Here is a 25,495-nt window from a genome sequence, read left to right on the forward strand (position 1 = left end):
TGCAGTAGATGGACAAGGAAAGTAAGGAGGGAGAGAGGTCAGAAGGTCTGAAGTCATGGTTAGGTACAGTAAAAAGCAAATGTGGAGGTGGCAGGGATTTGGTAGTTCAGGAGGGCAAATGCTCACTGATAGAAACGCTTGAACTTAAATTGCCCTGTTGAGGTGGGATTATCCAATGTGTAAATTTACAGTAGGTCTTTTAACTTTCAGTAGCACATCATGGCATAGCAAAAGCGTCATGTGTCCCTGTGCTCTTCATGCATCAGAGTGCGTCCACATGCCTCCAGCAGGTAGTGTATTACCCTCGGCCTGCCACTGCTGAGCCTGCTCATTTGTCCAAAGGCATGGGCTCAGGCATTTCACCCTTAATCTGCCGGCTTAGCCAAATGGAAACACTGGCATGTGAGTCAACACACCATTCACTCTCACATGATTGATTAACACACGTCAAAAGCAAACAGCGGAATGTGGCAAAAAGGTACACAAAGGCATAGCTGGGGTTTAGTGCCCAGGCAGAAGAAAAAACATCCCCGCTGAGGGCGCGCCGCTTAATAATGTAAATACGCCCAATTCGTGTACACATACGCCTATCACGCTGGAGATATGATGGGATTTCCATGACTCAAAAAGCTTGTGCTGTCATTCTGAAATTGCAATACATTGCATATCTGTAACCTCTGCACTTAAGATCATTTTAGCATGGAAGAAAGCAATGTGTCTTTAGTGTTAATTGCCAATAGCTAAATCTTATCCTTGTTTGTCTTGGTGGGGAAATGGGTTTACGGTAACTAGGGCCTTAGGGCATTTGCTTGGCTCCACTGGAGGAGTTACTTCATCATTTGTCCGAGGGATTAGGCTAACACAAATTTTTGTACCCACCCAACCATAACCCCAGCCTATAAAACAAATGGAAACAGCCAGGTCAAAAGATACTCTAAGAGACGTGGAGTAAGTTATGTCCACCTCGTCACCCTTGCTGTTTTGATAATGAGAGACGGCTCATTAAATCAGGGAAAACTCCGTCTCCCAACGATGGGATGGAGAATTAAGTCCTGTGAGTCACTGTGAGCGCTCGTCCTGCTCTATTACCCAGGGAGCGGCACTGGCTGGTGATGGGATCAAATTCCTCATTGTCGTTGGGGCAGATGCACAGGAAGCTGCCATCAACGTTCTCACACAGGGCCTCCCCGCACAGCGCCAAGCTCATCTCGCACTCGTTCACGTCTGCGAAAGACAGGACAGGAGGTCAGTAAAGGATCAGGCACGTACGCACCGGAGTGCGCTCGGCATGGTCATGGCACGGTCATGCAAAAGCACAGGGATGAAATAACCATCTTTATCCTGACTGAAAGAGTATCAAGTGACATATAGATATATACACATCTTTATTAAGTACTGCACACTCTAAAACTGTGTAATCAATAATTTTCTAGAATGAGGAAACATTTTCCTAATGGATGCCCAATAAATATAGAATGCTGAAAGTTTTTCAGCAAATTTGCTAAATACAGTAAAAATCTTTTACACAAAAAGTCTGGTGATATTCCATATTTTTGTTACTACCAACATATCCCATAAAAAGAACACAACCAACAATATGTTGGTATGATTCCCAATACTTTTTGCTCCTGGAAATCTTTAGAAATGGGTTTAGTTTTCAGTGTAATTTCATAAAACATCCTGGCACTTTAGTTTTTACTAAACATTACTCAAACAGGAATAAAAAGTGCTTTTGTTTGAGACTATTTTCAGCTGCAGATTAACACACATTTGTTGATCTTGTGAGTATTTATGGCAGCAGGACTGTGTGTGGGATTGACTCAACACTGAAGTAACTTCTGTGCCCATGTACATCAGAATGAAACAAGGTTGTGACTCACTAATGTGTTTTTAATAGTTTTTTGAGCAACAATGGTGTTCTGTTGGATAGAGGAATAAGCTATATAGGGCTTTGGCTACACAGACAATACTTGTTACTAGGATCAGTTCTTTGCTGGTTTTGGTATTTCCATGGACAATGTTTTCATTGTTCACAATAAGAAACTAGAAAATATCACCAGACTCATCCCTTTGCTTCCCGCTCATGAATATGTATTGGAGAGAAGTCACACACCAACACATCTGCTCATATCTCCGGGTGGGTTGGTGTAGCCTTGGTCACACTGGCAGCGGAAGGAGCCATCTGTGTTCTCGCAGTAGCCGTGGTTCCCACAGATGGTTTCATTGACGCACTCATCAATATCTGCAAGGCCAGAGCACACGGAGAGGTGAGCGCAACGTTAATATTTACAGTGTCAGTCGGCACAATCGATTTTCAAACCGCCTCGGTAAACACGGCACCGCTTATCCAAAATAAACATCACTACCATTTCAGGCCTTACAATAACAACAGAAATCACTTCCATCATAACATCTTGGACACAGTGTGCAGATGGGACAATTCATTGAAGGGGTTTTCAAACTGTGGTGTTTGTCAATTTATTCAGGGGAAGTCTCTGCATCAGCACAGTGTATGTGACTGTACTGTGGATCTGGGAAAGCTGCAAGGAAATGTTTTTTTTTTTTTTTTGGTTGTGTTAATGGAGTGAGAAGTGACACTTAGGTCACTGGGATGTTGGCAAAATGTTAAAGAGATGGAGGAGTTTACAGCACACAGCCAGCGCTCAGCAATCACCCAGACACTTTACAAGCAGTTGGAGAAAGATGGCTGAGAGTTCAGAGTTGTTGTGAAGAGGTTTTTGGCAGTGTTCTGGCAGGAACTGCTTTCCATTGTAATCAATGAATCTGTTTAGACCCATTCAATGTGTTTGACATCAGCTGTAGATGTCCTTAAAAATTAAAAAGGTCCCATGAAAAGATTCTGAGCATACTGTAATACTTGAATTTAAGCCCAAAATGGTAGCTAGTAATCAAATCTGGCAGGAGACAGCCCGTAGTAGCTCCTTCTCTGCATGGCAATAAATCATAAAGCAAGTTTAATGAAACCAGTGGAGGGACACTGCTGCTGTATATGTCAGTGTATGTGGAGAGGGAGAGACATGGATATTGAGACTGTTAACACTGGACCATGTAACGGCACTGCTGATTCCACTCACTGTTTAAAGGCAACATTTGTTAGCAATTTCTGACATACACGTTTTAGTATTTCTTGGCGTCTCGAGTGCGGCAGGAGAGGCCAAAGACTGATACTGCTGGAGGGCAAGTCTGATTATAATTGTTTAAAAAACAATCAGAGACTTTAATGATCATATTTTAGTCACGTGAATTTGTCCTCTGGTCAGTTGTGACTTGCCACTGGTCAGTGTCAACACAACAGTTTCTTGACGAGTTACCAAGTGTGGCGACATAACTGATATTTTTATTTAGTTTTTCTGTTCCACTGGACTGTATATCTGAGTGAGCGTTTACTCGTTCTACAGGATAAACAGACCAGATCTGTTCCAGTCTTGTTGTGGTCTAGCATCTTTTGAAGATAAATTTATGAGGAATTTGTTCAACAGCTTATGTTTGAAACTGTATCTTGTTCTTTTCAGTTTAGAAATGAAAAAAACAAAACAAAAAAACAACTCTTCAACCAGGAATGTAGTCAAAGTAAGTCTGTGTTTGTATATTTTCCTGCAAGTCATTAAGTTGAGAATATTATGACAGACAGGCCTATCATTTGATATGAACTGCACTGATGAAATTAGAGGACACACCACTGCGTCTGTTTTATCATAAGCACGATTTGATTTTTTGTTGACTTTTTAGTTTCATAACAACCCTCCATGATCATTCCATTCAAAGTTTCCATGACTAATAGTAACTCCACTGGAGTGATTTCAAGTTTTAGAAAAACAGGAAGACCCATTTCAAATATGGAAAGAATTCTGACAATAAAATCACAACAGCTTGAATATTTGAGTTACGTTTTAGATATCACTTTCACTGAATAGCCTCATACTTGTACATCTTATGCTGCATACATCTGCTCATTTAAGACAACAAACACAATTCCAGTGGCACCTCAGATGTTTAAAACAAACTGAATGCACTGTCACTCACATGTTGCCTAAACCGGTTTTATTTTGCTTCTGAGGCCTCATAAAGGTTGTATCCATTTGAAGAAAAGGAAGGAAGAGGGCCAGAGAAACCACATCCCATTTGATTTGAACAGAGCACTTGGCCAGAGCCCCGTCTTCCCCTCCAACACAGACAAACTGCTTTCTCAGGCTTGCTGGGGGACTAGTCCTCTGTCAGTGTTCCTGTCCTGACTTGGCCACTTCTCTAACATGCCTCTGGGGTCAGAGACAGGGGCTCCCACAAGCTAATAAAACTACAGAGACCAAATTGTCTTTGTCATTTTGTTAAAACCTTTCACAGGAAATGCTGAAAAGGACCAAAATTGCTAGAATAGACTTGTGGGCTCAAATGGCTGCAAAATGATAGAGGGGGAATGGATGGACACATACTGAAAAACGCCAACCCATCAGATTTGCATTTTGCAGCAGAGGAGAGAGATGCTGAAACAGTGCGAAGCCTTTTGGATGCTGTAATATGTTGCGTGTAAGTGAGAAGAATATATTTTCGAGAAGAATATTCCCAAAGCTCTTTTGAGAATATTCTCAGAGTAAGGTGAAGGGTATTGGATATCACAGTTTGAGGAACATTTCCTCAAGTGTGAAGCACTTAAGTGGAGTTAGGAATGTTGGAATGACAGCGGCCGCCAGCTGGGAGGTCTGGGAGGAAGGCGATGAAAGCTCTCTGCTAATATATGAAATAATCAGCGTCTGCAGGCAGCTTTTCATTCATGTGTAACATGGAACAAAATCTGTTGCAAACCACATGTTGTGATGAGACGCAATCAAAGTATCATCCCGGGGAGGAATGAGAGCATCGAGACCAAAACAATTTTAATGGCCTTTGTTTTTTCTGTGCATCTGACTCTGGTAGTGTTTGAGTGGCAGCATTACTTGACCAGCCATTTAGATCTGTCATCCAAGAAAGCAGGAGGAGAGTCAGCTTGCTCATCACAGCACTAATGGTTTGTGGGAAAATATGAATAATGCTAAAATGAGATAACTCCACTGAGAGCGGGTCTCACACCAGCAGGAACATGGGATCGCCTTTCTTAGTCTTTCCATGCAATAATGAGTTACATTAGGACACACACGGTGCTGTAAATTGCCTGCGGGGAAGAAGTGAGGCAGGGAGGAGGGTGAGAAGTTCAGCTGAGATGGGTTGGAGGTGAAGTTAGGGGGCGACCTGGGGGCCCAATAGGCACCTATCTAAATGGTCTGACCCAAGAGGACCTGCTTCACTGGATCAGGTGATGCAGTGATTTGGGGGTAGAAGGAGCAGGGGTGGTAAGTGTGGGTCTCTGTGCCACGTGTTAATCTGGAGCACATGGTGGCAGGCGCAACAGGAATATAGAAATCGATGACTGTTGGCTCACCCTCCACAGCCCACACTTCTCCTCCATATTCTCTGGGCAACCCTTCATGTGATTGGACCCATATGCAGAGGTTATTTCACACGCGACTGGACAAAGATGAGGTGAGGTGTTTGTTTTCAGCGAAGCATGGCAACGCTGCCTTATCTGACATTACATCTACAACCTGCCTTGGGGTTAACTACAATCGAGGTCAACCTGTCATGCGTGTGCTTCCAAGAAAAAAACATCATCTCACGTCTGCGCGACAGCATGAGCAATCACACACACATGGTAAAGTCTTTAGACTTCTATAGGTTTACAGGGGTGGGAGGTTGGCAAGAGTGTGACCGCAGACAATTTCCGCCCTTGGGCAAGTCTTATTAAAGAGAAGGCATAGCCTGAGGGAATTTATGAGCATGATGGTGAATTAAAGCTAAAAACAATGACCTGGGAATACACACATCTCCACATACACACATGCGTTATGCGTAGTGTACAGTATCATTGGCGGGGCTGAGTGCAGCCCTCATAGCACAGTTGCGGCTGACGCGCTGCTGCGGAAAAAACCCTGTTTTTCCCTTTTGTATCATGGCCTCTAAATCTAAATGAGTCCTGTGAGCGGAGCCAAAGACAACCGCTGCCCCTTCGAAGGCCGGTGAGTAAAAATAAAACAACGCCCCTCACAGAAACTGCAAATTACAGCGTCTGGCCTCTTCTTAAATATTTGATGATTTTTACAAGCAGACAAAAATGCCCCAGAGTAATTGAGCTCCCTCCCTGGACTTTTATTGGGGTGACGGCAGCATCTCCCACAACTTCCCATCGTGAGGTGAAACAAGCCACTATTGTGTGTAGTGTTGGGCTTCTGAGCATCAAGAGGGCTTGGTTCTCAAACCGAGGCTGTGAGTCAATGTTGAGCTGTGCGAGTGTTTGTTGTGGGGTCTAGTGAAAACACCAACAGCTGGCGTCACAACATAGCAACAGGGGGAAAGATGGTTAGACGTGGTCATAACTGGGCAACTGTACAGATAAGTTCAACTGGGAGTTTTGTGACACCATATGGGTCAATGTGAGGCGCTTTCAATCAGGTCCGACCTACAGATTCCTTCAGGCTCCACAGGATATGTCAGATATGATAATGTGTAGCATTTAACAAGTCAGTGAAAATCTTTGACCCTTAGTACAGTTACTGGGGATGTATATTGAAATCACACACCAAAGTGCCCTACACTGATTTGAACCTATACAAGCTGCTTAGCAGTGTTGTTACTCTGAAGGAGTGGAGGTGAGCAGCTGGTTTCAATCTGCCCTTATCTCACTGCACTCTTCAGCTGGTGCCAGACAGACAACATCATAAAGTGCAGCGAGGGGGCAGCTGCACAAAGCCAGGGGGATCAGGGTGATGGGATTGGGGGGGGGGTCTGATCTGTCACTGATCAGCGACTGCAGCAGTATATTCTCCCCTGATCTCCATCTGTTGATAGTCCAATAAAAACTCAGGGTTATGAGGATATGTGAAGCCGCACCACACTCCCGAGTGCATCTCCACGACCGTTGCAGTCCCTGCTTCTTTTTCTCTAACACAAACACGCGAGCAAGGATGCAAAAAAAAAAAAAGAAAAAAGAGATTAACCACATGCGCACACACACTCGCGCTCACATACACAGACAATCAACCACAAACACCCACAGCTTCCAACATCAGTCCAACACATCATTCCATTCTGATGCTCTCAGACTGCTTTCCCCCCCTTCGCCTGTCACTCTCCGATGACTGTTTGGATCCTGTCTTAATATGAGGAAAATATTTGGCCTTTTGTTTTTGTCTCTCATAGTCCTCATAAACCCAACTTGTTGTTTTATGGTGCTATGAGAGCAACAAAGACAAGCAGTACAGCACTAGAAAATAAAGAGAGATAAACTGACATCGTTGTGCAACAAACCACATTAATATCTCGAGCCCAAGGTGTCTAACTCTGCCAGTAAACACATCGTAAGGCTCCATGTATTCTGGAGGTCATGGAGATGTGTCTGTTGTTGTTGGGCCAGTTGTGGGTCCAGATGTAGAGTAAGCACAAACAAAACCAGCCAACCAGGGTGACTGGCCTCCTCCACAAGGGGTACAAAGAGGTAAGGGACCACATAAACTGGCCTGACAATCCTATCCCCTCTCAAAAGGAGAACAGCGGCGATCAGGTTCCACCTTGCATCTCTGCCAGAGGCGCTCCATTAGCTCTGTTGTCAGGAGGATGAGACTATTATCTGCCTGCTCGCCTCACACACTGCCTCCAGTGACAATGCACTCCTCTTTCTAAAGTGCCCCAATTTCAGGGGCCACTTCTCCTCGTCTCCCCCGTGGTCTCTTATGCAGTAGGACCTCGAGCTTTTGATTCACATCGGCCTCTTTGTGTCTGTGCCAAACAGATATCATTATCTATGCACAGGGGGGAGCCCTGAAGAGAATGTAGAGTGGTGGGTTGATTTGAGGCCACTCTCTACTCTCTATCTGTAACTACAGCCCAGATGGTAAATGGATTGAATTAGGGAGCATGTATGGTACAAGAATAGGTAGGCTCATTTTTTTGCCTCAGCCTGAAGACAGCCAGGCTCCAAATTTCCCTGTTTTTTTAAGATAATTGTGTGTGCTAGTCTTTTAACTATATGTGGTTTGACCACTCACCACAGTCTGTGGTGTCTTCTCCCTCGAGACCGGGCTGGCAGCCCATGAAGCACCGGTAGGAGCCGATGGTGTTCTCGCAGCGCCAGGTACCACACACTGAGCTGCCAAACTCCTTGCACTCATCCTGGTCTGTGTAAAGAGAGAGAGAGAGCGAGAGAGACAGATGTTGGTTAGTGACTGACAAACAGAGGCACAAACGCAACCACATGTGCAATCAGACACTAACACGGACGCATGCACCCCCGCACACACAGCGTAATTCCCTCCCCTGCTCCTCTGCTTCCAGTGTAATGGCCGTACAGCAGGAGTCGGCCAGGGGGCCTGTGGTGTAGCTGTCCTCAGTAAACGCAGCAGGCAACAGGAGTGGCCAAGAACAATATTATCACAGCAACCAAAGAACTTGTGAAGGAGCTAAAGGGAGACGTTCCAGAGGGAGAAACACCTCCTGCTCACAATGGGGTCATTCATACTTCCCTCGGGGGAGAGGGAGTTCAGGGCTCCAGCCACGTAATCCAGGCACCCCTCTGTCCTGAAACCATGGAGGGAAACCTCTTAAGCCAGGCTTGGACACTTTGACTGGAGCCCAGTCCCAACTGGCTATAGATAATCAATCATAGCCAACTGTTCTATACCAGGTACGCGTAAGCCTAAATGTAGCGTGACGATCAAACAGCTAATGCTGACATGTTGGTTTACTCAGAGAGAAGAAATGTCAGGGCAGAGTTTGGGGTCAGTAACCACCGTGACATACGCAACAGGACATCACAACGGAGTATCACTTATGTCTTACCTTCACAGTCAGCCATGTCAGCATTGAACTTGAAACCAGCCTCACACAAGCACAAGAAAGAGCCGTCAGTGTTGAGACACTGGCCCCGAATGCACACGTTGTCCCTGCTGCATTCATCCACGTCTATGGAAGAGAGAAGGGGAAAAGAAAGGCAGACAAATTAGGGGAGATAATTGGAGACAGGGTGGGTCGAGATTTGTTACATATTGATTATCACTAAATATCCCCATATATCCTCTGTTAAATCCACAGGGAACGCCGCTCCTTTTCATAAGTTTCACAAAAAGAATGTGTAATCAGGCGCTTGTCTGAACACAAGATGCATTGGCCATTTGGAGCACTTAATGGTATACTGGCAAACAGGAAACACGAGGGAAGAAAAAAAAAAACTCAGCTTTTCAGGCTGAGAACATTTCCCTCAGACTCGTAAAAATTAATAATGAATGCTACATGCCTGATTAGCTGTAGATTGGTGGATAATTGCAGCATTACAACATAACTTGTAAGGTACTTGGTCTTGGGGTAAAAGGTGGGCGGGGGGGGGGGTTCATCAGAGCCTGTCTTCCTTTTCCAACCTTTGATAATCAGATGAAACTTTCAGAGATGACAAGGTAAATACCCATTTGCAAAGATAGGGAGAAAAAGAAACAATACCCCAGACTATAAGTAAACACATAAATATGCTGTGACTGGATAGTTTTGGAATTAATTCAAGGACTTCAAAAGCCTGTACTGAAAGGCACAGCAAGACTATGGCACAACCTGATGATTTGGATTAAGTTTAGATGTGTTTCAGTCTGCTGTCAGTCCTTTATTACGTATGTTCTGTTTTTGCTGAAAGACTGGCCAGGTCAAGGCCAAGCATCATTTTGGCCTCACCTGACTAAATCCGTCTTTCATTCCCATAAACTCACGTACCCTCATCCTTCCTTCGCCTCCCCCTGCAGGCTCATGTCAGAGGGATCTGGCTTTCATTGTGTCAGTACTGTACACACAATGGCAGACTGCGAGAAAATATACGACAACTGCTGATTTATAGGATAATTAGAGGCCGGTATTTGTTGTGGCAGACAGCCAAAGTACCTGATGCACGCTGGGCAGTTTGCTCAGAGTCTGCGGACGGTATCCAAGGCCAAGGCCTCAGTGGAAGAATGTCCCTGTGCAAGGAGTGACCCAATTCCTCTTAGTCACCCTCACCCATTACAGGACCATGCCAGCGTCTTACAGGGCTTACTGGACCCTGAGATCCGACCCTACCTGCATCATATCATGAGAGGATATTTCACTGCCAGACATCCTGCTGTTTACTTAACTTCACCTCTTACTCACTAAGACCCACCAGAAACAACACTGATCCAATTCTGACATCCCAGCCAAAGTTATTTCATGTATTTTGACAGCAAATGCTCCAGTTTGTTGAAAAGAAAAGTCTTCCTTAGCCGATGATCGGGCTACATTTTATTTTCTCCCCCATCGCTGTGACCAGAGGGTCACTGGGTGCGGCTGGAATAACATCAAACTGATGTCCGAGCTGAGAGCGAGTGAGCTGAGACAGTTGATGAGGCCATGGCCCATTACACAGAGAGGCTAGCCTGAGCACCCATGCCAGGGGTCCCAGGGCTGGCCTGAGCACCCAGGGCAGCGTGGTGAGGACACTGTCTGTCAGCCTGCCTGCACTGAATGAAGGAACTTGTGCGAGCCAACAAGGTTACTGTAAAATGACTTGAGCAATATGTGCTAAAAAACCATTATTACATTATTACCAACTTTCTCCAATTTTGACTCTGCCTCACCCAATTACACAAAGCCCATAAAAACATCTGAAAAAAAGATTTCCCATTGCTATTACTGTTCATGCTGCAGCGTGTTACTGTACCTTGGCAGCCAGGCCTTCCATCAATGGGGATATATCCTTTAGGACAGATGCAGGTGTAGGAGCCCTCTGTGTTCATACACTCTCCTTCTCCGCAGATCCCCACAACAGTTAAACACTCGTTGATATCTGTCACACATGAGCACAAACATACACACACAGCTATGTCAAGATGCCAACATGAGGTAAGCCACAAGACAACGGTTAACCACTAATGTTATATTTTATGTGTCAGATGATCCACAGGGCATATGTGTGTGTATATGTGTGTGTATATACCTCTGCAGGACGTCCCATCCACCAGCTCCAGACCAGTGGGGCAGGAGCAGCTATAGGAACCGACAGTGTTGGTGCACTGGCCTCTGTGACACAGGCCGGTGTCCTCACATTCGTTCACATCTGTATTGACACATAACGCAGACGTCATCGGCATGACACATTCACACCAGCTGTAAATCACCGGGTCTCAAATTTTTGCCCAAGTTTTGTCATATGGATGAAGAGCTTCCAGACCACAGTGAACATGTCAGAAAAGTCATGCATCATCTACATCAGAAAGTAATGACTTATTCTTAATATAGTGTGCTGGAACGGATGACTGTGAAAGTGATTGCGCAGCCCTTGTAAAATTTCAGTGACTGCAGTGAAACCACCCACTGCGCCGTACCTTCACATGAGAGCCCGTCGGGTGCCACGGTGAAGCCGGGGTCACAGGCCATGCAGGAGAAGGAGCCCTCTGTGTTGGTGCAAACACCCGTGGGGCACACACCTGGGGTCTGGCACTCATCGATGTCTGAGAGGCAGAAGAAGAAGAAAAGGTTAGATATAGGTTATCACATTAAGCAAAGGGACCTCTAAAGAGTCCACTTTTTGCTAATTCACTCTCTTATCTGTTAAAGATTATTAATGGCTATGTGTGGCTCAGCCTAACATACAGTAAGCAAAGCCCTCTTTATTAGATCGCACTGACAGTGTTTTATTAAAAAGGGTGGAAAGATAAGTATGCAGGATGGTCACTGAATCCAAAACAGCAAGCTATTACAGGTGGCGTATAATTACTGTATCTACAAACAGTCACTGGCTCGCTGTTATGTGATCATTGGACATTCCTCCAGCCGGTACAGATTGTATTTCTTGACGGAGAAAATAGTGTGGGCCATTGTTAAGTGATTGAGAAGGCTCCGTTTTCGCCTTTGGGTGAACAGAGCGAGTTCAACAGGGCGAGCTCGCTGGACTACGTGGAAGGCAGGGGAGTGGTTGACTTCATTTCAAATTAAGCCCTTAATATTTTCCATGGCATCAGAGACATCCATTAAAATCCTATCAGAGGCCGACTTGGACGCCTGCTTGTTTTGTAGAACTTTTTCCCAGCGCAAAGACACATATCAGTGGGGGATCTTCCTCTCGGGCTAGATCCACACACTTCCATTCAAAAACACACCACAGTATATATGACTAACCAAGACCGCGTTTGAATCCATTTAAATAATCATTCCTTTTCTGCTTCCCATGAAGTCATGACAGATCTAACCTCCCCAGATTCGTCAAAGCAGCCGTTTCACTGCATTGATCTCATAAATCATGTCATGACAAATTACTGAGTACTGTAAAGATTTTCTGTAATCATGCTCTAGGTCCAATGCAGTCCTCTTTTACTGTGCTCTACTGTAACTGTGGCCCAATTTTCACTACGGTGACAGCTTTGACTATCCTAAGCAGATAGGTTAATATAGATGTAGTCGTACCCTCGCAGCTATGACCGTCCTCAGTCAGTTGCAGGCCGTCTCCGCAGCTCCTGCAGGTGTAAGATCCTGGAGTGTTCAGGCACAGCTGGCCTGGGCACACGTTAGCCACTAAGCACTCATCCACATCTGGACACAAATACACAGACACATCATAGCACAGATTATCATCTCTGGCTTCAAATAAATAAAGCCCGCCAGTTGTAATCAGTTAGATCGGTAATCACTGGAACTAGGAATTACAAATGTCAACACCTCTATCTTTTTAGCTGAGCTTTCTGCAGGACATTTGCCTGACATCATCTTGTTCTATTTGAGGGCTGGTGTCTCATTGTGTTGAGCAAGGATTAAATGAGCGGTGCCAGAGGCGGAGGGGTCCGGGATCCAGCTATGATGTGATGTCTAGAAGGAGTATTTTGGGATTTTGAGCACAGATGAAGGGGCTTTTGGTCCAAGCTGTCACACCTGATGCTGTTTACATACAACCTGAACCAGCTGGGGAACATGCTCAACGGAGCTGGCGCATTTCACCCTTAACCACGACTTTGTTGAGTATGAAGGCATGGTCTGGCACGTCTGAATAGAAGAGGAGGCTGCACGCACCTGCGCCCAAGTATACAAACATAACAAAGCGCATTCCTGCACAAACACAGCCAAAAAAAAAAAAAAAAAAAGCCTCACCATCGCACTGTTGTCCATCCATAGAGACTCTGAACCCGGGCTGACAGACGATACACGTGAACGAACCCTCCGTGTTTGTACAAGTTCCCTGGGGGCATGTAGTGGGCAGCGCACACTCATCGATATCTGGCATGAAACAGCACACACACTGTTAGACATTCTCTGCAGGACTGGGATGAATCTACAGCCAAGAAACAAGATCCAAATTTATGATGAAAGGAAAGAACCACTTTCACAACCAGTGTTAGTTCTACGAGCCTGAACTTAAGATACATGCAGTGCTGTGAGGAGGTCCATTAAGATGAGCGGTGTTGAATGAACCAACCTTCACAGAGCTCCCCGTCATATGATACTCTGTACCCTGTAGGGCAGTTCTCACAGGTGTAAGAGCCTTCCGAGTTGAGACAGATCCCGTTGGCACAGGTAGACAGGGACTGGCACTCGTCAATATCTGAGTGAAACGTGTGCACACCAGCAGAGAAATACTTAGACATCACTATAACACTAAATAATATGTGGTGGGAATTCAGTCGCACAGCAAAGGAGTTTTAATGGTGAGTCGACAAACTGCCCAGATGTGTTGAGTAAGTCTTTCAATAGTCATTACAGCACAAGTGATTTATACTGAATGAGCTGGAGGCTAGATTTACCTTCACACCTCCTCCGGTCTTGAGACACTCTGTAGCCATTCTTACACCTGGTGCAGGTGTAGGATCCCTCTGTGTTGGCACACACCCCATGTTGACACACGTCACCCTGGGCACACTCATCCACATCTGAAAACAAAGCGACCAAATTCACCACAAATGAGCAGAAAAATCATCACTATCCACCAATGTTTGTCCAAAACTGCAGTTTAGTGTTAATTATTACACAGCAGATTTCATACCTTCACATCTCAGTCCATCAACAGATGGTCCAAACCCAGGCTTGCAGTTCTGGCAAGTGTAGGAACCTGCTGTGTTGATGCAAATTCCCGCGGGGCACACATTACCAGTTGCGCACTCATTGACATCTAACAAAAAGAAATAATTTGCAGACATTATGCTGCTGTCGAGAGAGTGCCACAAGCAGAGGAGAATGCAGTGATGAGTTACACCCAACAGCTCTAGATAATCCTTTGCAGACCTTCACAAGCTTTGCTGTCGGAGGTGACTTGGTAACCATGGTTACAGGTGCATTTGTGGGTGCCGTCCAGATTGACGCAGCGGCCGTGGAGACAGACTGCCGGGAGCAGACACTCATCCACATCTGGAGGGGAGATACAGAGGGGTAAAAAAAGGGGGCATCAGTGAAATCAAGACAACTGCTAACTCTTTGTAGCCTTTTTATAAACCTTCAATGGTGCCGCAAGGCTTCTGTAGTAGCACTGTGGAGAACTACTTACAGAGCTACTACTTCGATATGGAACGTTAATAATGTTTGACTAGCCCTCTGACAGACAGTTACCTTGGCAAACGTTGTCCGCTGAGAGTTTGTAGCCTTGGAAACAGTTGCACCTATAGGAGCCCTCAGTGTTGACACACCTACCACTACCACACACGGTTTGGTTCAAGCACTCGTTTACATCTGAGGACAGAGAGGATCAGAACAGGACACGTAGTTACACAGTGTGATTAAAGACAATAGATTTCAAGGACTATTTCTTTGGGATGAAGTAGTTCCAATGGAAAATGGAATTTTTAAATGCCTTAACAAACTTTACCTCCATTGTGTCTGGGTTAAGGAAGAGAACCCAAACAGATACATCCAAAGGACTATTTGCATGGTAAGTAGGTACCACTGAGGGTAAATAATATTTTTTGTAATTTGAGTGACCTAAACTTTCAAGATAAAATACAAGCTTTATGAAAACAGCCTTTGCAGCAGGAAACATTTATAAATACAGACCTGCATACAAACTAAAGGCTACATAAGCACAGTACCACAGTAAAGGGGGAAACAATCACAGCTTAATTAGTGTACAAAATGAGTGCAAAGCAGCAGCCATTAAATTACATCAGTGCACAGACCATTCATGAAGACCTTTTACTATTTGCAGCAGTAGCTGTCTTTTCCACTTCACGAGTCAGAACAGTTGACCCAGGAATTATATTTGTGGAAAACCTCATGCAGAAATAATGTTTTATAGTGGAATTTACCAAGTGTTAACAATGGCAAGTATTTCAGTTTTCATGGAGGCACAGAGACAGAAGTCAACAGAAGTCTGATTACATGAGTGTAAGAGACAAAAAAGGAGACATTAAAAGAGGAAGGGGGGGGGGGGACTATTTGTCTACAAAGGAGGTGGAGAGAGGACATTACCGAGATGTGATTGAGGTTCTGAAACAGAGAGCTTGCACAGTGAAAACACAGCGCAAGAGTCACAGACTGGATTTTGTTTGCCCAGCTGTGGGCACTGCCAGACGTCTGTCAGTGTGGCCCAATGCTTTGTTTCTGCAATCATCCGGCTTCTCTCAAGCTTCCACGATAAGCCCTGACAAGGGAACGGAGCTGTTTTCTCTATCACACCAGCAATTAGGCTTATCCATGATTCGGCCAATTGGGCCCAAACTACTGAGCTACCGTCAATTGACTGAAGCAAATACTGGAAACCCAGCGCTCATGTTGCTTGTTTTATGTGACTCCCACAGCGCCATACGTATACTGTGTGGGACTGTTAGCGCTGCATGGGTGGATGTTGGGAGTAAAAATATTTACCTCCAGCGTTATCCCTCATTTACAGAGTTCCTCTAAGTTACTATTTATACACCACAGATTTACAAGGAATGAATAGTACTAATGAACTAACAAAAAGAAAGTAGGTGAAGTGGTGTTTTCTTTGGAGGCAAGGAACTCACGAGATGTTAAACAAGGGCATCAGTCGTCAGAGAAATTGATTATAAAGAGCTCCAAAGTACTAGTAAAGTTCATTTTCATATTTTCCATCCTCATTTGGTCTTAAAGCTTTTCACATTTCTGGAATCCTCACTCCAGGAGCTTAGGTTTCCAAACAAATTAGGGGCGCAAGGTCTTAAAGAGGGGATGTGGTAAGTAACACCAGTCAGGCTGTTATGTAACATGGACACTGTCAGGCTGTGAGCTGCTAGCGCGTTAGCTTAAAAGAAACATGCAGCAAATTTAGTTTGTGTATTCAAATCTAATAATCTGCAGTAAGAGTTTTACAGTGGACAACGACAACACTATGGGTGAGTGAGAGAATTTATTTGCATGTCGAGACCTCTTCTCCGTGGGAAAACTGACCCTCTGACCTCCTCATACATCTCCCGTCCTCTCACCTAGCTCTGCAGCGGTAATGAAGCCTCGCTGGCCTCCGCCGGCCCCGACAGTGCAGTGGCCAGAGCTCTCCAACAATAATACGCTGTTTGTTCAAGGCTGTGGCCAAGAGAAAATATTTGGACTCTCCCAAATTGAAGTATTATAAACAATCTTTTTACGGGGGCCGGTGATATCGAAAGATCAGCAATAACAGGGGGAATGTGTTTAAACAATATTGGGGATATGCGGAGGCTGCTGGGTGGAGGAGCTGATATATCATACGTGGAAACACTGAATGGAGAGAGAGGGTGGAGGGTTGTGCTCGGCCCACGCAATGTAGCCATCATCGTTGTGGTTACGGGCTGTCATGTGGGCCCAGTAGTTGTTCACACTGGACATAAAACATCCAATATAAAGTCTTTGGAGACATAAAATACAATTTATTTTATATAATGTTGAGCAGTTGGAGTGTCCCTTTGAACCTTTGAGCAAAAAGCTTAGCTCAACTCAGTGAAATGAATTCAACTGTTTCTGTTAGGTGAACTGTACTGCATCATAGGCTGTCAACAGGTCTTTAACGGCACGGCTTGTTGCCATGCCGCCTTGGGTTTTTTTTTTTTTTTTTTTTTGGTGATGCCAACCGGGAGCAGCCGTTTCATCTACGTAAATGTTACCTAATACAGGAAGCTTTTACAGCATAAGAGGGAAACCCAGCTTATTTCCATGCAGTGGTCGGAAAAACCCTAAGGAGTTTGGGTAGCGGCGGTGGTGGTGCTGTGACGGGAGTGTGGGGTTGCCTTACCCACACATCTCTCACTGACAGGCCTGAAGCCCGGGCCGCAGCCCTGGCACTGGAAGGAGCCGAGAGTGTTGACGCAGAAACCTTCGGGACAGGAGCTGGGATCTCTGCACTCGTCTACATCTGTTCGGGGGGTTGGGACATGAAAATAATCATTTGAATGAGTTGTTTTAAAACAATGTGCACATGCATGGAAGGAAGAGGGTGGAAGGTCACAAATGCTAATATACACAAACACAAAATCTCTCAGTCACGAACTGAGCTAGACTTTCTCATAGTTTTCCTCCTGGCTTTGACCAAAGGAAAATACATGTGTTTTGTTACACAGTAATTCATGGCTGAACACAAAAAGGTCTGGATTGTGCTGTTATATGAATCTGACTGTGTGCGTAGGTGTTTGTGTGTGCGCGCATGTCACCTTCACACAGGCCTCTCCAAGACTCGGCGTAGCCAGTGTTGCATTCACAGGTGTAAGATCCCTCTGTGTTGACGCAATTCCCATTCTGGCACTTGTTGGGCATGGTGCACTCATTAATGTCTGCCAGTTTGAATGAAAACCAAGGAGAGCAGAAAAGAAAGTGACTATTGTGTTCCACAGCATTAATTAGGGCAGGATGCTTTCTAAATGAACAGCGCTGACAGACAAGAACTTGCTAACAGCAGCCTGTGGTGGCTTTCATCCACTGGAAACATTATATCTCTTGCTGTCACTTGTCACTGTGTCTCACCTTGACAGAACTTCCTGTTCTGGGTGATCACCTGGCTGTAGCCACTGTAGCACTGACAGGTGTAGGAGCCGTAGCTGTTCACGCAGCGGCCCCTCCCTTCACAGGGGTCCTCGTCACACTCGTTTACATCTATGAGGGGGGACAGAGAAAGGATGTAAAGACGGAGAAGGAGAGTATAAGAGGTCGAATGCGACATGACATTGCAGTTCCTTTTCACCAGCAGAGACTGTACACTTTCCAAGACCTGACTCTGGAGCTCCTCTACTATACAGGCATTCCTCAGTGATGGGCCTGAGCCCAGCCGAGTGGAGCAGAGGCTCCGGCCAAGGCCTTCACTGTGAGGTAAGGGATCACAGCACCGTGGCAGCTCTTTGGATGGCCTGTACGCTGTTGTCAGGCATCACGGAACAGGTCAACATAAACAAACGGATCCCTTTCATTTTGGCTCGCTTCGTTTCTCAAGGCTTCTGTGCCGTGTAATGTTTGGTGTTGAAGACTTGCTTGCACTGAGATGATGATAGACAGAGCCGCTGGGGCCTCGGGTGTCAGCATGTGTGTGTCTGTGTGTGCCCCTCCTTCTCTTCGAGTGTCCCACCGTTACCCCTGTCTTACTCCATCTCCCTCTTTCCCCTCTCTGTCTCTATCCAGTTGTTGCTCACCAATGCAGTTGGTCTGCAGCGCGCTGAGCTTGAATCCCGGCTCACACTGGCAGGTGTAGCCAGTCTGCACAGGAATACATTTCCCACGACCACATATGGCGGGGGTGGTGGCACACTTGTCAATCCCTAAAAGAAAAGCCACAGAGATGTGCACAGTCATTACTCAGAAAGCAGACAAGAATATTTTTGACCCGAGCTTACACAACATTACAGACACTGTAAAAAATAAAAAGTGCATTCCAGTAACACATGTTGTTCTCCATGGGAACCCATCTTGCTGTTTTATAGGTGGGGTCTTGGATGAGAGGACAGGTTTTACAGCACTGTAGTGTTCTAACAGGTGGTATGGAGCGCTTACAAAAGGGTCGATGAGAAACAGGTCATGCACAGTAGAGCCTGACATTAGTGTTGTTCTTGCCTTTTTCCGTCCAAATGGACTGTGGTAAAACAAAGACACTGAACTGGGGCCCTGTGTATGACTAAGGAGGAAAAAACTAACTACAGTATGTCTTTTTCTATAGGATTAACGTATATTCTCCTCACTTCTTTAACTGCCCTGTCGCTCTTCAGCTCACTCTCTCTATCACCCAAACACACTTTCACTCTGTCTTTCCTTCTTCCTGCGTTTGTCATAAACCTGGCCTCTGTCCACTCAGGATAGCTCCCCCTTCCAAGAGGCACACTCTTTCTTGGTTTCTCGCCCTCTCAACCTCTGTGCAGCGCAGCATCTTCAAGCCAACTTGGCTTTGAGAAAAGGGGTCAAATAAAAGCATAATACAAGTTCTCCCCAGCTTAAACTTTGGGTCAGGCTGCAAAAATGCCTCATGAGATATGCCGCTGTCTGCCAGCAGTTGACAGAGAGCGTAAAAAATGAAGAGATCAGCTTCATGCTGTTTTTGTGCACCGTTGTCCTACAGCTCCGTACCCACCTGGTGATTTTAGATTTGTGTATCCAGTGTTTCAAAAAAGCCTCAGTGTTTAATACATGTATTCTAATGCATGTTTTACCTGTGACTGAGACCGTTTGGGTCGTGTCCTTTGGATCTGGTCCCTGGTCGATGATGGAGGAGTCTGGAGTCTCTGTGAAGGGGGATTGAGGGAGTGGGTGAGTGCGAATACAAAGAACCACTAAGGCTGTCTCACAGAGTAAATTATCATTCTCCACAGCCATTATGATACACTGCTTGTTTTCCCAACCACTACTGCCTTAGCTGTCGCTCACTAGGCGGCTGTATAAAAATGATCTACTCTTTTTCTCCAGGCTAAAAACAGTACAATGACCAAAATAAATCAAGTAGACTCATTGAATGTAGGCAACCTTCAGACTTTAATGTCAATGTTTTCACTGGCATGAGGGCAGAGCAGACAAGGACTGAGACTGCCACTGCTGTGCAGGAGTGAGCAATTTATAGAAATCACATAGCATGTCTGTGCCTGACAGATACTACTATAAGGCCATTGAGGTTAGAGACACTAAATAAAACCACACCTGTGATCTGTGTGACTAAAGCCAAGAAAAAAATACCTGGGTATTTCAGTGGTGAGTCAGTCACAACAGCTGGCTATAAAAAAAAAAAGGAAGAAAGAAAACATTACGTGTCAAAAAAAAAAAAAGGATTTTGGTTACATTTTTCATTATTCATATTCATATAGTATGTCTTGTCATCGTATTTAGTGCTAATTAGATGTGTGTATCTAACAAAATGTGGTCTGAATAAGTTATATAATCATAACAAACCCTCCAGCTGAGATAGCTAGAGCATATCGTTCTAAGATAAACATTTCAAAAGCGTGTGCCAGGCGGCTGACAGGGAGGGAGAACTTACCGGGCTCAGAATTTCCACATCTGCCACCAGACAGAAAGAAGAGGAAAAGTCTATCAGTAGCAAAAACTGACATTCTGTTCACATTAACAAGCACTACAAACGACACACACCAAGAAACCCATGTTCTCTTTGAGCACTTGACTTGCAGCTTTGGAGGTCTTTAATTCTAATAAAACAAAGCTTACCTCACATTTATCCTTTAAGCCCGACAGAGGAAATGTATCATAAAAGCAGCGCAGACTACCGGTCAAGGAAAAATGCAAAGAGAGATGTGGAAATAGATATCTCTGATAATGAAGACAAAAATCCCTAATATTTACAAAATTGTCTCCTTGTATAAATCAAAATGTCACAGCTTTGCCAGTAAAGTATCTCACAAGCATTACATCAGGAAGATACATTTACAGAAAATCCAGCAGATTTAGGTGTATGGTCACTGTGGATTACTTGTGTGCATTGCTGTGATGCTTACAGGGGTTTCATTTTGATGGATGGTGAACAGGAGTACTCCTCTGACTATGTTCGACGTTGGGATCAAGCATTTATTTGTGGAGCTCAAAACATCCTGTTGATGTTTGGATTCTTACAAAAGAAGCTAATCCATTTACATCCTGTGGAAAAAAAAATTCCTATTGTGCAATTGCTCAGCTGCCCTGCATTGTTTATGCCACGAGTTGTGGTAAAAATATTCGAGTGGTTAAGTGAATACCATGTTTGGATAACTCTGAAGCCTAAGTGCATAATATGTACAGAACATTCAGCAGCAGCAACTATTCATCTCTTTACCATTCAGAGTAAACATTTACCAACTTAAAAGTCAACTTGGCAGAGCTTTCATGTACCAAGCATTTCAGTCTCACCTTCCGGCTGTTTAGGTGTCTCTCTGGCTGGCTGAGAGGGATAGAGAGGCTGCTGCGGAGTCAGAGGGTACCGGGGCGCTTGTGGTGTCTCAGGGAGCTCAAAGTATTGGGGCACTTGTGGCGTCTGCGGGTAGGTGGGGAATTGCGGCTCGCTGGGTGTCAGCAGCTCAGGGTGGGAGGATGGAGGCTGAGGATAAGTGGGACTCTGCTCCTCCCATGACACTCCTGTGCTCTGCAGCTCTTCTTCCTCCAGTTGCCTGAGAGAAATCTGCACGTCAGAGCGTGAGTATGTATACCCATGTCCGGCCGGGCATATCTCCTTGAAATGGTCTGTGGGGTGGGAAACACATCAGCAAAACAATGAGCCATAGAAAACATTGCCTCTGTGTCGTGCTCTCGGGCTCCTGTGGCTAACATAAAACGCTGCCAGAGTGTAATTGTGGCTCATATTTCCAGTCTGATGTTCACAGCAATACCATAAGCCATCCGTGTAATACTGTTATGTTGAGCATGCTGTGCTTTACTGTGTGCTGTGAATGAGGGGGGTCGGGTTTCGGCGAATTGCTGCAGAACTAGCGAGCTGGCAAGTCAGTAGCAGCTGTCACAGAGGGCTACCAGGGAGGGGATTTGGAGAGATTGGGGGATATCTGCAAACAAACAGACACGGCCATGCCAGTGGGGGAAGTAGAGGATCATGTAATACTAACTGACCTTTGAACTCTTTGGAGTAGAGGCGTGTGAGTGAGAAGCTAATGGAGGATTGGCTGGTTACTTAAAAGGAGGGAGACTGCACCTCTTTGTGTCCGAGCCCAACAAACCTCAGCAATGGTGAATCCATTACAAGTGAGAAGCACTGTGTCCCCTACCTGACCTGAAACCAGCAACCCTACGCCAAAAGAGTCTGGAATAGAGATACGAGTAATGACAGATATGTGGTCGCTGTAAATGCTTGTGTAAATGCAGGAAACGTGGATATGATAAGCTACTGAATGATGAATTTAAAGTGGAGGAGGGAAATGGGGCACTATATGATCAGGAGCCACATCAGAGAAGTAAATATGGAATGAAAGTTAGTAGGCTCCTGTTACTGAGTCACAAGACATGGGCCTGGCTGCTCTGTTCAGAACACAGCTCTAACAGCTTGTCAGGCTGCACAAAAAGCCAGCGTCCGAAATAATCAGAGGCTGTGTGTCTGTGTGCTGTGTCAGTGCTGGCTGAGCAGCACCAAGGAGGTCTGTGTCTGTGATATCTGATCCATGACAATCCCTATGAATCACTGGCCAGTACAGACACTCCATAAAACCAGCCTGTTTCTCTCAGAGACTTTGAAGATTAGATCAGTATGAAAAAAAAAAGAAAAAAGATGACAACTACTTCCCATGTTTCACTTGGCCAAGCTATTTATTTCTGCTGTGAAGCTTTGCTGGTCTATTAGTGGGGTTTCTCTCTGGAGGTTGGAGTGATAACACAAGACTGACTCCCACTATTATGTAGCCTCCAAAATATGAAAACTGTTATGTTTTTGGTCCTTTTCCACTCCAAACACATTTGGTTATTTTGAACTGCTTTACACGCCTGGCAGAGAGCAAAAATGGTGACTGAGTGGTAAATATTATTTGCCTGTGCTTTCCACCACCATTGCTAGCCCTTGCGGAAGATTACATATGACATCTTATATCTGCAAAAGTGTTTAACGCAGTTAAATAGTTTTTCAGCAAGTATAGTAAAAACCAGATACGGACGGTTAAGTTTGCAGATGGATGAAAAGCTAAGTCTCTGGGAGGAATTGGGATACATGCAGGAGCAGTAGGGGGGTGGCTTTTGACTGTACCTGATCCTGGCAAAGGGCAGCGGTCACACCCAGCACCCCAGGCCTTGCCCACTCTGCTGCAGCAGCAGATCTGCTTGGTGATGTGTTGAGCGAGCGGCAGGGAGCATGTGCCAGCTGACACCGATCGGTAGCATAACGCCCTCTGGTCTGACACAGCCTTGTCCGCTGAGGAGAGATTCAATACCATCATGTCAACCAATAGAATACATAAGAACACAGTCACAACTTTAGGTAATGAGTTGTAATGGGCAGTACTTACAGACACAGTGACTCCTGGCAGCATCTAACATGAAGCCCGGTTTACATGTGCACCTGTAGCTTCCCTTGGTGTTGAGACATTCAGCATTCTTACAGAGCCCAGGCAACAGGCACTCATTGATGTCTGAGAAATATGCAATACGTCAGTCATGCAGTATCTAGTGCATTCTGATTATGGAAATATCATGAAGTCATATTTTTCCCCTGACAAAGATGTTTTTGAACTCACACTGAACCCCCTCAACCAAACTTGGTACAAGTATCAATATCAGATTTACTGCTCTGGATTTCACATTGAGTACACAGAACATTCATTCTCGCGGACCAGCAGCAATGATGTAAAGGCTTTCAAAAACATTTACACCTTGAGAGGTTACAAATTATATTGCAATAGATCATGTAGTCAAAACCACCAGCTGCTGGGAGGTGATGAAAAATGGAACCTTTTGGGTTACGCTGTTGGATGAAAGCAAGGAGGAGTGATGGCATGGAGGAAACATGCACTATAAATCTGAACACTGTAGACCAGAAGACATTCAAACCCATGTATCCTTCTGACTGCAAGATATTACAAGCTGACAAGGCTGTGGTAACGTTGACGTTGAAATCTGGGCAGTCACGCAGACACAGAGGAAATCGCAGGATGTTTTAGATTATCATCTTCCTCAGCATCTTTCCATTACAGAGTCCAACAAGGTCACAGCATCCTCAGCTTACGTTCAATGAGTGAAAGTTTTCCCCTTTGTCTGACCTGAGCTGGAGCGATACAGTGGTCAGCGGAGTTTGCTTATTGCTCCCACAGCTCTTGAGTCACTAAGCCAAATGGAGGCAAGCTAGCCAGTTAATGTGCCAGCCAGGAGCATAGGGGGACATATTTCAGGCGCTTAGTCATGCGATCACACTGGGACCAGGCAAAGTTTGTTGTTCTACCGTGTTAAACAAAGAGTACATCATTAGGTCTTTTCCCATTGCTTTGACGACTGGAACTCGACAGCCTGCCACCACAGATTTTCCCAATTCTAATTAATCTGCTCTTGTTTTGTTGTTTTGCTTCCTGCTGGAAAAAGTGAGCTTATAAGGGATTGAGGCTGATAAATTCTGTGGACTGAAGCAAATCCAGGGAATGCCTCAATGTCCCCTTTGTGGTGCAGTTGTTTCTTCTTTTCTATCTCTGTTTCCCTTTGTTTTTCCATTTCTCTTTGCTCTTTTCTATCTCTCTAAGGAGGGACTTGCTCTAAAAACTAAAAGCCGGCCTTATGATGACAAAGCCTCCAGCCTCCTTAAACGTTAGGAGAATGTAAACAAGCCGGCGTCTCTGTTAGCAAAAGAGACCCGTTTGGATGAGTAAGGATGAGGCGTGTACTGTGAAGACGATGAAGCAGACCGCAGATGTCATGCCTGTCTCTGCTCGCACTATAAAGACTGGAACAACAATATTATGTGGTTTCGTTTAAGCAGCATGCTATCTGGTCAGAGTTCAGGTCAGTGTTGGGCTCAGCCTTCATCACATGGGGTCCTTAATCCATGGTTCGGTTGAGTCCCAGATTAGTGCTATTGTTACAGTCTGCTGGTGGGTTGATTGGGATTGAACCTGACTTCCATGACAACCTGTCATGACCAGCACTAATCTCAACATCTATTTTGAATTCATGCTTGGTTGCTCTCACTGACAAATAGTCCTGGTGGTAAAAACTCACAAGTGTCCGTCAACAGCTGTTATCATGACTGTCTTTATTGTTTAATGACACATATTGATGACTGCAATTCTTCCAAATAGTTCCCTAATTCTGGCTTAAGTGTCAACCAGTCTGCTGCGACCTTACCTGACCTTGCCCGCTCTTAACTTCTGGAAAAATCAAGACTCACATAAACACCTGCAGAATTATTTATGGAGACTGTAAAGGAAATTGGCAACATTACTCTCTTTATTATGTATTGGCTGTTATGGCCAAAGGGAGCACCTTATGACTACTTTGGAAGTCTCAAACCAGACATAACTTGCAGGGCCAAAATTCATCCATTTAGAGACTGCGAATGCACATTCTCAAAACACAGCCAAAGCAGCCATTACTGGGAATTTTCACAGGCAAATTCCTG

At 45.0% G+C, this 25,495-nt stretch overlaps 1 protein-coding gene across 3 annotated transcripts in view; it reads right to left on the reverse strand.

Annotated features, from left to right (window-relative positions):
- LOC108892547 (latent-transforming growth factor beta-binding protein 2) overlaps nt 1–25,495 on the reverse strand; it is an 80,742-nt gene that overhangs the window by 6,687 nt on the left and 48,560 nt on the right. The window contains exons 10-33 of one of the 3 annotated variants that reach the window (XM_018690165.2): nt 23,400–23,522; nt 23,141–23,305; nt 21,310–21,639; nt 20,450–20,469; nt 20,149–20,185; nt 19,632–19,703; nt 18,624–18,749; nt 17,965–18,093; nt 17,655–17,774; nt 17,240–17,359; nt 14,629–14,748; nt 14,308–14,430; nt 14,069–14,194; nt 13,830–13,955; nt 13,505–13,630; nt 13,180–13,305; nt 12,502–12,627; nt 11,424–11,549; nt 11,036–11,155; nt 10,760–10,885; nt 8,884–9,006; nt 8,094–8,222; nt 2,114–2,242; nt 1,090–1,224 (exon numbers count right to left, since the gene is read on the reverse strand). In XM_018690165.2, coding sequence (XP_018545681.1) covers nt 1,090–1,224; nt 2,114–2,242; nt 8,094–8,222; nt 8,884–9,006; nt 10,760–10,885; nt 11,036–11,155; nt 11,424–11,549; nt 12,502–12,627; nt 13,180–13,305; nt 13,505–13,630; nt 13,830–13,955; nt 14,069–14,194; nt 14,308–14,430; nt 14,629–14,748; nt 17,240–17,359; nt 17,655–17,774; nt 17,965–18,093; nt 18,624–18,749; nt 19,632–19,703; nt 20,149–20,185; nt 20,450–20,469; nt 21,310–21,639; nt 23,141–23,305; nt 23,400–23,522 — 3,003 coding nt within the window. The remainder of the gene's footprint in view (nt 1–1,089; nt 1,225–2,113; nt 2,243–8,093; nt 8,223–8,883; nt 9,007–10,759; nt 10,886–11,035; nt 11,156–11,423; nt 11,550–12,501; nt 12,628–13,179; nt 13,306–13,504; nt 13,631–13,829; nt 13,956–14,068; nt 14,195–14,307; nt 14,431–14,628; nt 14,749–17,239; nt 17,360–17,654; nt 17,775–17,964; nt 18,094–18,623; nt 18,750–19,631; nt 19,704–20,148; nt 20,186–20,449; nt 20,470–21,309; nt 21,640–23,140; nt 23,306–23,399; nt 23,523–25,495) is intronic. The other 2 variants (XM_018690167.2, XM_051078157.1) reach the window with 2 other exon arrangements.

Source organism: Lates calcarifer, linkage group LG19 (genome assembly GCF_001640805.2).
Source record: "Lates calcarifer isolate ASB-BC8 linkage group LG19, TLL_Latcal_v3, whole genome shotgun sequence".
Lineage (NCBI taxonomy): Eukaryota > Metazoa > Chordata > Actinopteri > Centropomidae > Lates > Lates calcarifer.